The sequence below is a fragment of the Thalassophryne amazonica genome, chromosome 14, assembly GCF_902500255.1.
Source record: "Thalassophryne amazonica chromosome 14, fThaAma1.1, whole genome shotgun sequence".
NCBI classification, from domain to species: Eukaryota; Metazoa; Chordata; class Actinopteri; order Batrachoidiformes; family Batrachoididae; genus Thalassophryne; species Thalassophryne amazonica.
This window is the reverse complement of record NC_047116.1, coordinates 68,497,905-68,512,803: the sequence shown is the minus strand read 5'-3', so window position 1 is coordinate 68,512,803 and position 14,899 is coordinate 68,497,905. Positions and strand designations below refer to the sequence as shown.

General features: G+C 43.2%; 1 protein-coding gene across 1 annotated transcript in view; it reads right to left on the bottom strand.

Annotated features, from left to right (window-relative positions):
- The window catches only part of LOC117525340 (ly6/PLAUR domain-containing protein 6-like), a 34,068-nt gene extending 19,457 nt beyond the window's left edge, over positions 1–14,611 (bottom strand). Inside the window, exons 1-2 of the mRNA XM_034187178.1 lie at positions 14,456–14,611; positions 11,091–11,189 (exon numbers count right to left, since the gene is read on the bottom strand). Coding sequence (XP_034043069.1) covers positions 11,091–11,189; positions 14,456–14,573 — 217 coding nt within the window. The 5' untranslated portion in view covers positions 14,574–14,611. The remainder of the gene's footprint in view (positions 1–11,090; positions 11,190–14,455) is intronic.
- Positions 14,612–14,899: the final 288 nt, after the last annotated feature.

Sequence of the window (14,899 nt, the reverse complement as noted above, 5' to 3'; positions counted from 1 at the left end):
TTGTCACAAGGTCGAGTCTCTGGCAAATACACACTGTGTACTCCAGACTTAAATGCAACCATGCCCCAATCCATAAAGATGCACCACAGCTGTGAGTCCTGAGGAGCTGCACATGACCAGCCTCAGGTGATCAGGGTGAGGTCCTAATAACTCAGCCACACAGCCACTCAGTCCTGAACGCATGCCACCTGGAAGGAAAAACAAAAGACAGAAAACAGAGGACAGAAACAAAAGCCAGCCAGGCACCCCAGCCACAACACCACCTGGGGTAAATTCAGCTGATTGGACATGATTTGGAAAGGCACACACCTGTCTACATACAACCCCAATTCCAGTGAAGTTGGGACATTGTGTAAAATGTAAATAAAACAGAACACAATGATTTTCAAATCCTCTTCAACTTATATTCAATTGAATACACCACAAAGACAAGATATTTAATGTTCAAGCTGATAAACTTTGTTGTTTTTGTGCAAATATTTGCTCATTTTGAAATAGATGCCTGCAACACGTTTTCATAAAAGCTGGGACAGTGGTATGTTTACCACTGTGTTACATCACCCTTCCTTCTAACAACACTCAATAAGAGTTTGTGAACTGTGAGTGTCATGATTGGGTATAAAAGCAGCATCCCCAAAAGGCTGAGTCATTCACAAGCAAAGATGGAGTGAGGATAACCAACAACTGCATGAAAAAATAGTCCAACAGTTTAAGAAAAAAGTTTCTCAACGTTCAGTTGCAAGGATTTTAGGGATTCCATCATCTACAGTCCATAATATAATCAGAAGATTCAGAGAATCTGGAGAACTTTCTACATGTAAGCTGCAAGGCCAAAAAACCAACTTTGAATGCCTGTGACCTTCGATCCCTCAGGTGGCACTGCATTAAAAAAAAACAATGTCATTGTGTAAAGTATCTTACCGTGTGGGCTCAGGAACACTTCAGAAAACCATTGTCAGTTAACACAGTTCATCACTACATCTACGAGTGCAAGATAAAACTCTACCATGCAAAGCGAAAGCCATACATCAACAACATCCAGAAACGCCACCACCTTCTCTGGGCCTGAGCCCATTTGAAATGAACAGACACAAAGTGAAAAAGTGTGCTGTGGTCTGATGAGTCCACATTTCAAATTGTTTTTGGAAATCATGGACGTCATGTCCACCAGACAAAAGAGGAAAAAGACCATCCAGATTGTTACCAGCGCAAAGTTCAAAAGCCAGCATATCTGTGATGGTATGGGGGTGTGTTAGTACCCATGGCATGAGCAACTTACACATCTGTGATGGCACCATCAATGTTGAAAGGTACATCCAGGTTTTGGAGCAACACATGCTGCCATCCAAGCAACGTCTTTTTCAGGGACATCAGTGTTTATTCAGCAAGACAATGCCAAGCCACATTCTGCACGTTACAACAGTGTGGCTTCATAGTAAAAGAGCCTGCCTGCAGTCCAGACCTGTCGCCCATTGAAAATGTGCACCAAAAATAATAAAGGTAAAAATAAAGGTATAAATAAAATAAGGCTGAATGATCTGCACAACCACAGTGCTCTGATACAAAAAGGCTTTATTTAAAAAAAAAAAAAGTAACATTTCAGGCAACCTTCGTTCGTCGGGAAGGGCAGGCCATATCACAATGTGGCACATTATGATATGACAAGGAGACCCCGGACTGTTGATCAACTGAAGTCGTACTTCAAGCAAGAATGGGAACAAAAACATTTCTGCTGCTTTGAAGGTCCCAATGAGCACAGTGGCCTCCATCATCTGTAAATGTAAGAAGTTCAGATCCAGAACTTTTCCCAGAGCTGGCTAACTGTCTAAACTGAGCAATCAGGGGAGAAGGGCCTTAGTCAGGGAGGTAACCAAGAAAATGATGGTCACTCTGAAGCCACTCCTTAGTAAAAGGCACATGGCAGCCCACCTGGAGTTTGCCAAAAGGCACCTAAAGGACTCTCAAACCATGAAAAACAAAATTCTCTGGTCTGATGAGACAAAGATTGAACTCTTTGGTGTGGATGCCAGGTGTCATGTTTGGAGGAAACCAGGCACCATCCCTACAGTGAAGCATGGTGGTGGCAGCATCATGCTGTGAGGATGTTTTTCAGTGGCAGGAAACATCTTGGATGAAAACCTGCTCCAGAGCACTCTTGACCTCTGACTGGAGCTACAGTTCATCTTTCAGCAGGACCTTGAGAGGTGCTGCAACGAAGAATGGGAAAACTGCCAAAGATAAGATAGACTTGAAACTCTAATTGCTGCCAAATGTGCATGAACAAAGTATTGAGCAAGAGGTGCGAATACTTATGTACATGTGATTTCTTAGTTTTTTTTTTTTACTTTTAATCAATTTGCAAAAAAAAAAAAAAAATCATGTTGTCATTATGAGCTATTCTGAGTAGAATTTTGAGGGGGAAAAATGAATTTACTCTATTTTGGAATAAGGCTGTAATAAGTGCTGTGAATACTTTCCAGATGCACTCTAAAAAGGATTTCTGTTGTAAAAGGACAGCCTCCTCTAAAATTATAAAAATGATAAAAGTTAAATTTTGAAATAGGTCTAAAATGAGAAAAAAAAACCCCAAGGTGTTCAGGTTAGGTTTCTTAATTTTCATGATGCTTCCGATGTTAGTGATGCAGCTCGATTCCCCCAAACATAGATGGTGGCACATTTCTGGCTGGCAAATGCCTGGATGTCTGACTGCGAGAATCACTGGTAAGAATAAATGTAGCTTTTAGCTCGAAATATATTTACTGAATATATATATATTTAAACTTGCCTTTGTTAATCACTTCCCATTTCTACCTTCATTATTGTCTAGGCAAGAGAAAAAGGAGCCTGTTCCAACAGGAGAATCTGTCCATCCTGAGTGAGATTGAGGCTGAAGCTGGGAGACAACAGGAGCTGAACCAGGCCCAGCGTGATCAGCACATCCAAATGATCCTCAATGACTCCCGTGATGCAAGGGAGGCGGAAGCTGCATGTAATCAGGCATTCCTCGGACCGCTGGGCCAGCTTGTCCATGTGATACGTGACCAGGGTGTGTGACCCGTTCCCACCCATCCCTGGACTGGACCCACTATAGACACATGGGACGTAGAACTTTTGTATATAGTTTGCTGTGTTGCACAGATTTTATTTGTTCTTCTGTTAGTTACAGTAAACAATTTGACTTATGTGATTGTATCATAATTTTCTATGTCATTTCAGGCTGTGTCAACAGTAAAAAAAACTAATATTTATCATTGATGTTTTGGCGCAATGATGGTTAAGAATTTTTAATTTGGAATTTGCTACTCCAGAAGACACTGCACACTACACTTGCCTGAATATTTACAAAGATGCTGGAATAATCATGTCCAGCCTGAGATTTTAGGAAATGGTATTTAACATAAATGAAAAGGTTTAAATATAGACACTTTCATGACAGTACCATTATATCAAGGAACTCTGGCTATACGAGAGTTAACGTTTAATGACATGTAACATTTTACCACAAACTATTGTACTATGGTTCATAATTCTGCTGGATGACTTATACCAAACCAGAAGTAATTTATTCAGATATTTTGAACAACCAATTTTACTGTCTGTTTAGTTCCATTTACATTTATGGCCCCATTAAATGTAAAACTTGTTTTTGTTCAATCATACTATTGCATTATGCTTAAACAGCTTTCCAATTTTTAGCATTTACCACATATTTATGTCAGTAAACCTTGGTAACCTTTATAAATCAAATTTATATTACAGAAAAGTGGAGACATTTCTTCAAAAAGTAAACAAATTTATTGTTCAAACGTCACAGTGAAATACTACAGGTGTATAACGTGTAGACACATGATGACAAAGGAGTCTCATTCTATCCCATAACGTTTTGCAGCGGTGACTCTGAGAAAACCATCTGAAACACACGCCGCGTACATAATTTCATTTGTGCTGTCAGGTGAGGAAAAAAATAATCTAATTGATTACAAGGTCTGTGCTTAATTAATCTAAGTTAATCACATTTAATTGCACGTATATTTTTTCAAAAATAACACCCCTCAGATCTGTGTTTGGGGCATTTAATTACTGGCAGTAAAATTAGAGGATCTGGGTTATTTCTGTTACGCTCCTGAAGTTCGCAGATGATACAACCCTCACTGGACTCATCTCTGATGGGGACGAGTCTGCCTACAGATGGGAGATCCACCACCTGGTGTCCTGGTGCAAACAGAACAATCTGGTGCTCAATGCCCTCAAGACAGTGGAGATGGTTGTTGACTACAGAAAGACCCCAGTTCTGGTCAACCCCATCACCCTGTCTGACTCCCCAGTCACCATTGTGGAGTCCTTCCGTTACCTGGGGATCACCATCACCCAGAACCTCAAGTGGGAGCTGAACGTCAGCTCTCTCACCAAGAGAGCGCAACAGAGGATGTACTTCCTGAGGCAGCTAAGGAAGTTCAACCTGCCAAAAACAATGATGGTGAACTTCAACACTGCCATCACTGAGTCCAACATCTCCTCCATCAACATCTGGTCAACTGCTGCCACTGCTGAAGACAGGAACAGACTGCAGCAGAGAAGGTGAGTTGAGTGAGAGCCAACTGCGGTATTGTATCACTTCCTGTTCCGGAGCACAGCGGTGTTTTTCTGTATCTGTTAGCTGTTTAATCTGCGCAGTTAGATTGATCTAGTTAACTAGATAACGATTTTGTTTCACAGTGTAATCTTCACGTGCCTTAACTAAAGCACTCCCTCTGCTGAATCACCTCTAAATTATTTACACATTATTCACTTTGTGTGTTTTTAGGAATCCGCTAGCTTAGCGCAGCTACTAGCTCTTAGCCGCTTTAGCATGGCGGCTTCTCCTGTCTCTCCCGCACTTTTCTGCTCTGGGTGTGAAATGTTTAGTTATTCCTCGGCCTCCTTTAGCAGTAATGGTGCTTGTAATAAGTGTAGTTTATTCTTAGCTTTGGAGGCCAGGCTGGGCGAATTGGAGACTCGGCTCCGCACCTGCGAAAATTCTACAGCTAGCCAGGCCCCTGTAGTCGGTGCGGACCAAGGTAGTTTAGCCGCCGTTAGTTTCCCTCTGGCAGATACCGAGCAGCCGGGAAAGCAGGCCGACTGGGTGACTGTGAGGAGGAAGCGTAGCCCTAAACAGAAGCCCCGTGTACACCGCCAACCCGTTCACATTTCTAACCGTTTTTCCCCACTCGTCGACACACCCGCCGAGGATCAAACTCTGGTTATTGGGACTCTGTTTTGAGAAATGTGAAGTTAGCGACACCAGCAACCATAGTCAATTGTCTTCCGGGGGCCAGAGCAGGCAACATTGAAGGAAATTTGAAACTGCTGGCTAAGGCTAAGCGTAAATTTGGTAAGATTGTAATTGCTGGCTGTCTGACTGGTGTCCAAAAAAAATGAATGCTCGTAGCACGGGCCGAGGCGGAGGATTAGCAGCAATCTTCCATTCCAGCTTATTAATTAATCAAAAACCCAGACAGAGCTTTAATTCATTTGAAAGCTTGACTCTTAGTCTTGTCCATCCAAATTGGAAGTCCCAAAAACCAGTTTTATTTGTTATTATCTATCGTCCACCTGGTCGTTACTGTGAGTTTCTCTGTGAATTTTCAGACCTTTTGTCTGACTTAGTGCTTAGCTCAGATAAGATAATTATAGTGGGCGATTTTAACATCCACACAGATGCTGAGAATGACAGCCTCAACACTGCATTTAATCTATTATTAGACTCAATTGGCTTTGCTCAAAATGTAAATGAGTCCACCCACCACTTTAATCATATCTTAGATCTTGTTCTGACTTATGGTATGGAAATTGAAGACTTAACAGTATTCCCTGAAAACTCCCTTTTGTCCGATCATTTCTTAATAACATTTACATTGACTCTGATGGACTACCCAGCAGTGGGGAATAAGTTTCATTACACTAGAAGTCTTTCAGAAAGCACTGTAACTAGGTTTAAGGATATGATTCCTTCTTTATGTTCTCTAATGCCATATATCAACACAGTGCAGAGTAGCTACCTAAACTCTGTAAGTGAGATAGAGTATCTCGTCAATAGTTTTACATCCTCATTGAAGACAACTTTGGATGCTGTAGCTCCTCTGAAAAAGAGAGCTTTAAATCAGAAGTGCCTGACTCCGTGGTATAACTCACAGACTCGCAGCTTAAAGCAGATAGCCCGTAAGTTGGAGAGGAAATGAAGTCTCACTAATTTAGAAGATCTTCACTTAGCCTAGAAAAAGAATCTGTTGCTCTATAAAAAAGCCCTCCGTAAAGCTAGGACATCTTACTACTCATCACTAATTGAAGAAAATAAGAACAACCCCAGGTTTCTTTTCAGCACTGTAGCCAGGCTGACAAAGAGTCAGAGCTCTATTGAGCCGAGTATTCCTTTAACTTTAACTAGTAATGACTTCATGACTTTCTTTGCTAATAAAATTTTAACTATTAGAGAAAAAATTACTCATAACCATCCCAAAGACGTATCGTTATCTTTGGCTGCTTTCAGTGATGCCGGTATTTGGTTAGACTCTTTCTCTCAGATTGTTCTGTCTGAGTTATTTTCATTAGTTACTTCATCCGAACCATCAACATGTCTATTAGACCCCATTCCTACCAGGCTGCTCAAGGAAGCCCTACCATTATTTAATGCTTTGATCTTAAATATGATCAATCTATCTTTATTAGTTGGCTATGTACCACAGGCTTTTAAGGTGGCAGTAATTAAACCATTACTTAAAAAGCCATCACTTGACCCAGCTATCTTAGCTAATTATAGGCCAATCTCCAACCTTCCTTTTCTCTCAAAAATTCTTGAAGGGGTAGTTGTAAAACAGCTAACTGATCATCTGCAGAGGAATTGTGTATTTGAAGAGTTTCAGTCAGGTTTTAGAATTCATCATAGTACAGAAACAGCATTAGTGAAGGTTACAAATGATCTTCTTATGGCCTCAGACAGTGGACTCATCTCTGTGCTTGTTCTGTTAGACCTCAGTGCTGCTTTTGATACTGTTGACCATAAAATTTTATTACAGAGATTAGAGCATGCCATAGGTATTAAAGGCACTGCGCTGCAGTGGTTTGAATCATATTTATCTAATAGATTACAATTTGTTCATGTAAATGGGGAATCTTCTTCACAGACTAAGGTTAATTATGGAGTTCCACAAGGTTCTGTGCTAGGACCAATTTTATTCACTTTAAACATGCTTCCCTTAGGCAGTATTATTAGACGGCATTGCTTAAATTTTCATTGTTACGCAGATGATACCCAGCTTTATCTATCCATGAAGCCAGAGGACACACACCAATTAGCTAAACTGCAGGATTGTCTTACAGACATAAAGACATGGATGACCTCTAATTTTCTGCTTTTAAACTCAGATAAAACTGAAGTTATTGTACTTGGCCCCACAAATCTTAGAAACATGGTGTCTAACCAGATCCTTACTCTGGATGGCATTACCCTGACCTCTAGTAATACTGTGAGAAATCTTGGAGTCATTTTTGATCAGGATATGTCATTCAAAGCGCATATTAAACAAATATGTAGGACTGCTTTTTTGCATTTACGCAATATCTCTAAAATTAGAAAGGTCTTGTCTCAGAGTGATGCTGAAAAACTAATTCATGCATTTATTTCCTCTAGGCTGGACTATTGTAATTCATTATTATCACGTTGTCCTAGTTCCCTGAAAAGCCTTCAGTTAATTCAAAATGCTGCAGCTAGAGTACTAACGGGGACTAGAAGGAGAGAGCATATCTCACCCATATTGGCCTCTCTTCATTGGCTTCCTGTTAATTCTAGAATAGAATTTAAAATTCTTCTTCTTACTTATAAGGTTTTGAATAATCAGGTCCCATCTTATCTTAGGGACCTCATAGTACCATATCACCCCAATAGAGCGCTTCGCTCTCAGACTGCAGGCTTACTTGTAGTTCCTAGGGTTTGTAAGAGTAGAATGGGAGGCAGAGCCTTCAGCTTTCAGGCTCCTCTCCTGTGGAACCAGCTCCCAATTCCGATCAGGGAGACAGACACCCTCTCTACTTTTAAGATTAGGCTTAAAACTTTCCTTTTTGCTAAAGCTTATAGTTAGGGCTGGATCAGGTGACCCTGAACCATCCCTTAGTTATGCTGCTATAGACTTAGACTGCTGGGGGGGTTCCCATGATACACTGAGTGTTTCTTTCTCTTTTTGCTCTGTATGCACCACTCTGCATTTAATCATTAGTGATTGATCTCTGCTCCCCTCCACAGCATGTCTTTTTCCTGGTTCTCTCCCTCAGCCCCAACCAGTCCCAGCAGAAGACTGCCCCTCCTTGAGCCTGGTTCTGCTGGAGGTTTCTTCCTGTTAAAAGGGACTTTTTCCTTCCCACTGTCGCCAAGTGCTTGCTCACAGGGGGTCGTTTTGACCATTGGGGGTTTTTACGTAATTATTGTATGGCCTTGCCTTACAATATAAAGCGCCTTGGGGCAACTGTTTGTTGTGATTTGGCGCTATATAAATAAAATTGATTGATTGATTGAAGGTGATCGACTGCAATCTGTCATCCCTACAGGACCTGTACACCTTCAGGGCCCTGGGGTGAGCAAGGAAGATAGTGGATGATCCCTCTCACCCAGGACACAAACTTTTTGTTACCCTCCCCTCTGGCAGACCGCTGAGGTCCATCAGGTCTAAAACCTCAAGACACAAAACAGATTCTATCCATCTGCAACTAGACTAATAAATAATGCTGTTTTATTTTTTTGACAGTGAACATAGTTTTGCCTGTTTGCTTATTTGTCTATTTGACACCTTTTGCTTCTTACAGAAGTATTGTTTCATTTTCTTTTTATTCCTGTTTATGCACCATTACTTCTTACAGAAGTATTTTTTCTTTTCTTTTTATTGTTGTCTATGCACCAATGACACCAGATCAAATTCCTTGTATGTGAGAACTTACTTGGCAATAAATCTGATTCTATTCTGTTTGTCAAGGAGGTGTTACACCAGCTGTGATGTAAATTGATCTTAAATTAGGAAAATGTCTGTAAAAATACTCACAGAATTGCAGGAGTTTGGAGATGTTAAAGGTGATTTTACACAATATGACTCCTTTAATAATTATCTTATTAGATTTCATTTTTAAATCTGTCCATTGAACATTAAAATCTGGATGAAAAGCATCATGAATCAAACATTTTTAATCTGTATTAAGCCTGTTCGAGTTTCCATGCCGATGTTAATTAATGATTGAAATGCCAAACCAATGTTTTTTACATAAACGTCGGTAAATGCACAAATAGACAATAGACACATGGGATTCATGAGCTACCTAGGAAGCTAGTGTTAGCTACAATTATCTTACCCTCATGTGTCATCTTTTAGCTGCTTGTGTCCTCTCGTCTTCGGCTTCATACTGTTGTATGGCTTCCCAAAGTGTCCTGTACTTTTCAAGCATGTTTCGTCTCGTCGCCTGCAGCCTTCTCTAGAGCAAATACACCATCACGTCGATGTCCTCCATTGTTTATGTTTGTGTTGCGTATAAATCAACATCACAGCAGTTTCGAGCAATCGTGCTCTGACAACCCCGCCCACATTGAGGAGGTTCTCAGTTGTAATGGAAAACGACATGCCTGGTACCCTGCTGAGTCGAGTTGAGCCAAGCCGAGTGGTCCCAAATGAAAAGCACCTTAAGAGGCCGAGAAAATACTGCATCACCAGGTGAGAACGACCCAACTCAAACATGTTCAACTCAACACTGGAGAAAGACAGCAGCTAAATCCTGGAACACCAGCATCAATGTTCACAGTGTAGTGAGTTTTACATTGCCATGGACTGAGAGGGTGCTGATCAAGAAATAAGCCCCTGCTCCAAAATCACCTTCAAGCTAGACTGAAATTTGCAGCTACCCACATGGACAAGCCAAAAGCCTTCTGGTGAAAACGGTTATGGTCAGATGAGACAAAGACTGAGCTATTTGGCCACAATGACAAGAGGCATGTTTGGAGGAGTAAGGATGAGACTTTCAAACCTAACAACACTGTAGCAACTGCCAAACACCGTGGTAGCATCATGCTCTGGAGCTGTTTTGCTGTATTGGTGCATTGAACAAAGTGGATGGCGTAATGAAGAAGGAGGACTATCTACAAATCAACAGCTAGACTGTTGAAACTTGGTCACATTTGTGTTCCAACAGGGCAATGATCCCAAACTGACATAAAAACTAGTTGTGGGTTGGATAAAGCAGTCTAATATTGAGCTTCTGGAATGGCTTTCCTAAAGCCTTAAATTCAACCCGATTGAAAATTTATAGAGTATCACCAAGAGTCTGGCTACCAAAAGCTTCTGGTCAAGGTGCAACTTGCTAAGAGACATTTAATTAAATATTAGTGGGGGAGTATGCTGATTTGAGCCTGCATGTATAATTTTGACCCTGTGTGGATTAGAGAAGAGCCCAAATAAATTCAAAGTTGTGCACCCAATTTTTGTTTTTTTTAAGTCATTAATGATGTATGATGTATGTTGTATAATCATTCCACCCTGGCAAAAGAACAGTTTAAAGACATCAACATCCCAAAATGACCATGACATACCATGATGAGTGTATGTAAACATTCAACCACAAATGTAACAACACACTCACTCATCTTAAACCGGTTAGCCCAATTAAGGGTTGTGAGGGGGTGGAGCCTATCCCAGCAGTCATAGAGCGTGAGGCAGGGTACACCCTGGACAGGATACCAGTCTGTCGCAGGGCCACATATAGACAAACAAACATACTCACAGCCGCATGCACACCTATGGACAATTTAAAGTTTCCAATCCACTTAACCTGCGTGTCTTTGGATGTGGGAGGAAACTGGAGCACCCAGAGAGAAGGCACACAAACATGGGGAGAACACGTAAACTCCACACAGAAAGGCCACTGGTGGGAATCGAACCCATGTCCTCGCTGTGAGGCAACAGTGCTAACCACTAAGGCACTGTGCTGCAACTGTTATGTAGTACAGCAGTGTGATGGTGCTTTTGTTTATGGATGCATCAAGGACTTAAGAAAAGGCATTGAAATACACAAAGATATCTTACCACGTGGGCAGTACACATCTGGTGCCCAGCGGTTGCACTGGTAGTTGTCTTGTGCATCTTCACAGGTAAAGCACTTGAATCCACCAGGAAACGGGGTGGCTGCAAAAAACAGCATTGTCCTATGCAATGAACATTTACCTTCTTGTTTAGTAAATAAATTAAAGCAGGATCTCAAAAACAGTTTGAACATTTAGACTAAAAATGATATGGGTTAGGGCTGTTTCCCACTTATGATTTTTGGCTCCAATGACTGTGCCGATTTTTAAAAAATAGTAAGCAAGATTAATATTAGCTACTATACGTCCAGCTGGCACAGCTGATAAAATGGGGGAAGACACTCGCCAGTCTTGAACATCACCATAAGAAAACTCCAGCAGATAGAGTGAGATGGAATAGAGGATGATGATCGTTGTTGACATTGTACACACATGCAGCCTGTATGGAACTGGTTGTAACATCAACAAATCACAATTGGGGGTAGTGAAATGGCCTTGCTTATTACAACAATCTGAAGCCATGGAGTAAGTTTTCTTCAAATAATGAGACAGCGTGTAAGATGAAGGAAGCTTGCCTTCTTTGTTTTGTTAGTGCTACCAAATCCATACAGCATGCATAGAACTGCCTTCCAGAGCACAGAACAAGCATGTTTTGTGTACACCTGACTTAAATATGAACTTTATGTGGTGTCAAATGTCAGATGTAATAAAACACACCCAGAATCAGGACAAAATGGATTTGAAAAAATGAGTTTTGAATTGCATTTCAAAACAGCTATGAATGAGGCTTGTACCAGATTTTTTTTTTGGGGGGGGGGGGGGACAAAAATCTTTCATGTGATTTTTGACTGTCAGTCTGGAGCTGCCAACAACACCCCCCCCACCCCCGCCACCTCAACATGAAAATGATAACCCGTTTTGCCAATACTCACTTTATAGTCAACCTATCTTGACCTCGGTGACTTCGGCCCGGGTAATGGATGAGTCCGCCTCTGAGTCCCCAGTCTCTGCTTCCTCTTTGGAAGACGTGACGATGGGATTGAGGACATCCTCGAAGTACTCCTTCCACCGCCCGACAACAACCCCAGTCAGGGTCAACAGCTCCCCACCCGCACCGTAAACAGTGTTGGTGGAGAGCTGCTTCCACCTCCTGAGGCGTCGGACAGTTTGCCAGAATCTCTTTGAGGCCGACCGATAGTCCTCCTCCATAGCCTCCCCGAACTCCTCCCAGACCCGAGTTTTTGCCTCTGCGACTGCACGGGCTGCGGCACGCTTGGCCTGCTGGTACCTGTCAGCTGCCTCTGGGGTCCCACCTACCATCAAAGATAAGTAGGACTCCTTCTTCAGCTTGACGGCATCCCTTACTTCCGGTGTCCACCACCGGGTTCGGGCATTGCCGCCGCGACAGGCACCAGAGACCTTGCGACCACAGCTACGAGCGGCCACATCGACAGTGGAGGTGGAGAACATGGTCCACTCGGACTCCATGTCTTCAACCTCCCTCGGGATCTGGGAGAAGCTCACCCGGAGGTGGGAGTTGAAGACCTCGCTGACAGAGGGTTCCGCCAGTCGTTCACAGCAGACCCTCACGATATATTTGGGCCTGCCAGGTCTGACCGGCTTCCTCCCCTCCCAGCGGATCCAACTCACCATCAGGTGGTTATCGGTCGACAGCTCTGCCCCTCTCTTCACTCAAGTGTCCGAGACACGTGGCCAAAGGTCAGATGATACGACTACAAAGTCGATCATCGACCTCCGGTTCAGGGTGTCCTGGTGCCACGTGCACTTATGGACACCCTTGTGCTCGAACATGGTGTTCGTGATGGACAAACTGTGACTAGCACAGAAGTCCAACAACTGAACACCGCTCGGGTTCATTTCGGGGAGGCCGTGCTTCCCAATCACACCCCTCCAGGTCTCACTGTCACCGCCCACGTGGGCGTTGAAATCCCAGAGGAGAACAATGGAGTCCCCAGTCGGAGCGCTATCTAGTACCCCTCCCAGGGACTCCAGGAAGGTCGGGTACTGTGCACTGCTGCTCGGCCCGTAGGCCGAGATAACGGTGAGAGACCTGTCCCCGACCCGAAGGCATAGGGGCGCGACCCTCTCATTCACTGGCGTAAACTCCAACACATGGCGACTGAGCTGGGGAGCAATAAGCGATGCAACCCCAGCTCTCCGCCTCTCCCCGTGGACAACGCCAGAAAAATGAAGCATCCAGCCCTTCTCCAGGAGTTGGGTACCAGAGCCCAAGCTGTGCGTGGAGGTGAGCCCGACTATCTCTAGTCGGTATCTCTCAACCTCCACAAGCTCAGGCTCCTTCCCCCCTAGCGAGGTGACATTCCACGTCCCAACAGCCAGGGGCTGTGTGCATGGACCGGGCCGCCGGGCCACCCGCCCTCGAACGACACCCAATCCTCTCTGCACCCGACCCCCATGGCCCCACCTGCAGAGGGGGCCATGGGGGTGGACAGGAGGGGAATTATACCATAAACAATATATTACATTTTTAAAATTCCAGCAGCACAATTGAACAGTGAATGCAATAACAACTGTGATAGTAAAACACACCAACAAAAACAGTGTTTGTGATAACAGCAAAGATACCAACGACAGTGCGGAAAGAGAGAGAGAGAGAGAAAAAACAATAAGCAAGCAAACAAACAAATAAACAAGCAGACTACAAAACATGCTCACCCAAGTAGGAAGCCAGGATGACAGTTGTGATCCCAGAAATACGGTGTATACTAAGAAAGGTTAAATGTGCATGTGTATATGCATGGAGGAAAGTTGTGAATCTATGTGCCTAATGTAAAAGATAAAGTGTATCAAAGCCATATGGTCCCCAAAATGAGACACAATCCCACAGCCACACAGGGCACTGCAGCCACAACAAGCACCACAGAGCAACTCGCCCTGAGCACAACAAGCTTCTCTGTGAGCAGAAGACAGAGGACATAACCCCTGGTCCCAATGCTAGGCAGAAACCGGCAGAAACCATAACCCCACAGAGACAGAATGTTAATGCTCTGCCTGGAATTGCCCACTGGGGAAAGAGGAACACTCCCAGGCACCAACACACGTAACCAGGTCAAGGCTCCTGCACCGAAGAAGAGGTGCAGAAACCACCTGGGAGACAACCGGTACCGCCCTGAAGGGCCTCCAGACAGCCCATTGGGTGCCAAATCTTGCCATCAATTCCCAGAAGGACAAATATTGGCTTGATTTAATTGTTTGGATAAATAAGATAAACCATATATGAACAGGTTTGGCAAAGTTAAACTAATAAAAACAGTTTTGGCAACTTTATGTGGCACAATTTAGGAGGCAATAACGCCATGCCATCTAAAATGTGAATTTCAAACTTACTTGAAGGATGAAGGAAGAAGATGTCTTGCTCGGTGAAGTCCCTTGAGTGGACACCCTTCTTCAGTTCCATGGCAATGATCAGCAGTACAACCCAGGCCGCTGTGGGCCACGGCTCCATTGCTGGTCAGTTTGGCTTGACACATGCAGCTGCATAAACCTTGAGATAAAATGTAAAAAAAGCCTTTTGATGTAAATATGATTAATAAGGTATGATTTTTTTTTTTTTTTTGCCAGCTTGCACTCGGCCGAGACGGACGCACTTTTCTCTTCTCCCTCCCTCCTTATCTTTCCTGCTTCTGTGGCGTATTGTCTGTGAGGCTGCAGCTTTGCTTTTCTGGAAAACGACAAAAATGGATCTGTTAAAGTGGTCTTTGAACGCAATTGACACTATTTTTTTCTACAAGACATTCGGGGGCGGAGGACCCGACCTGTCCTGCCGGGACG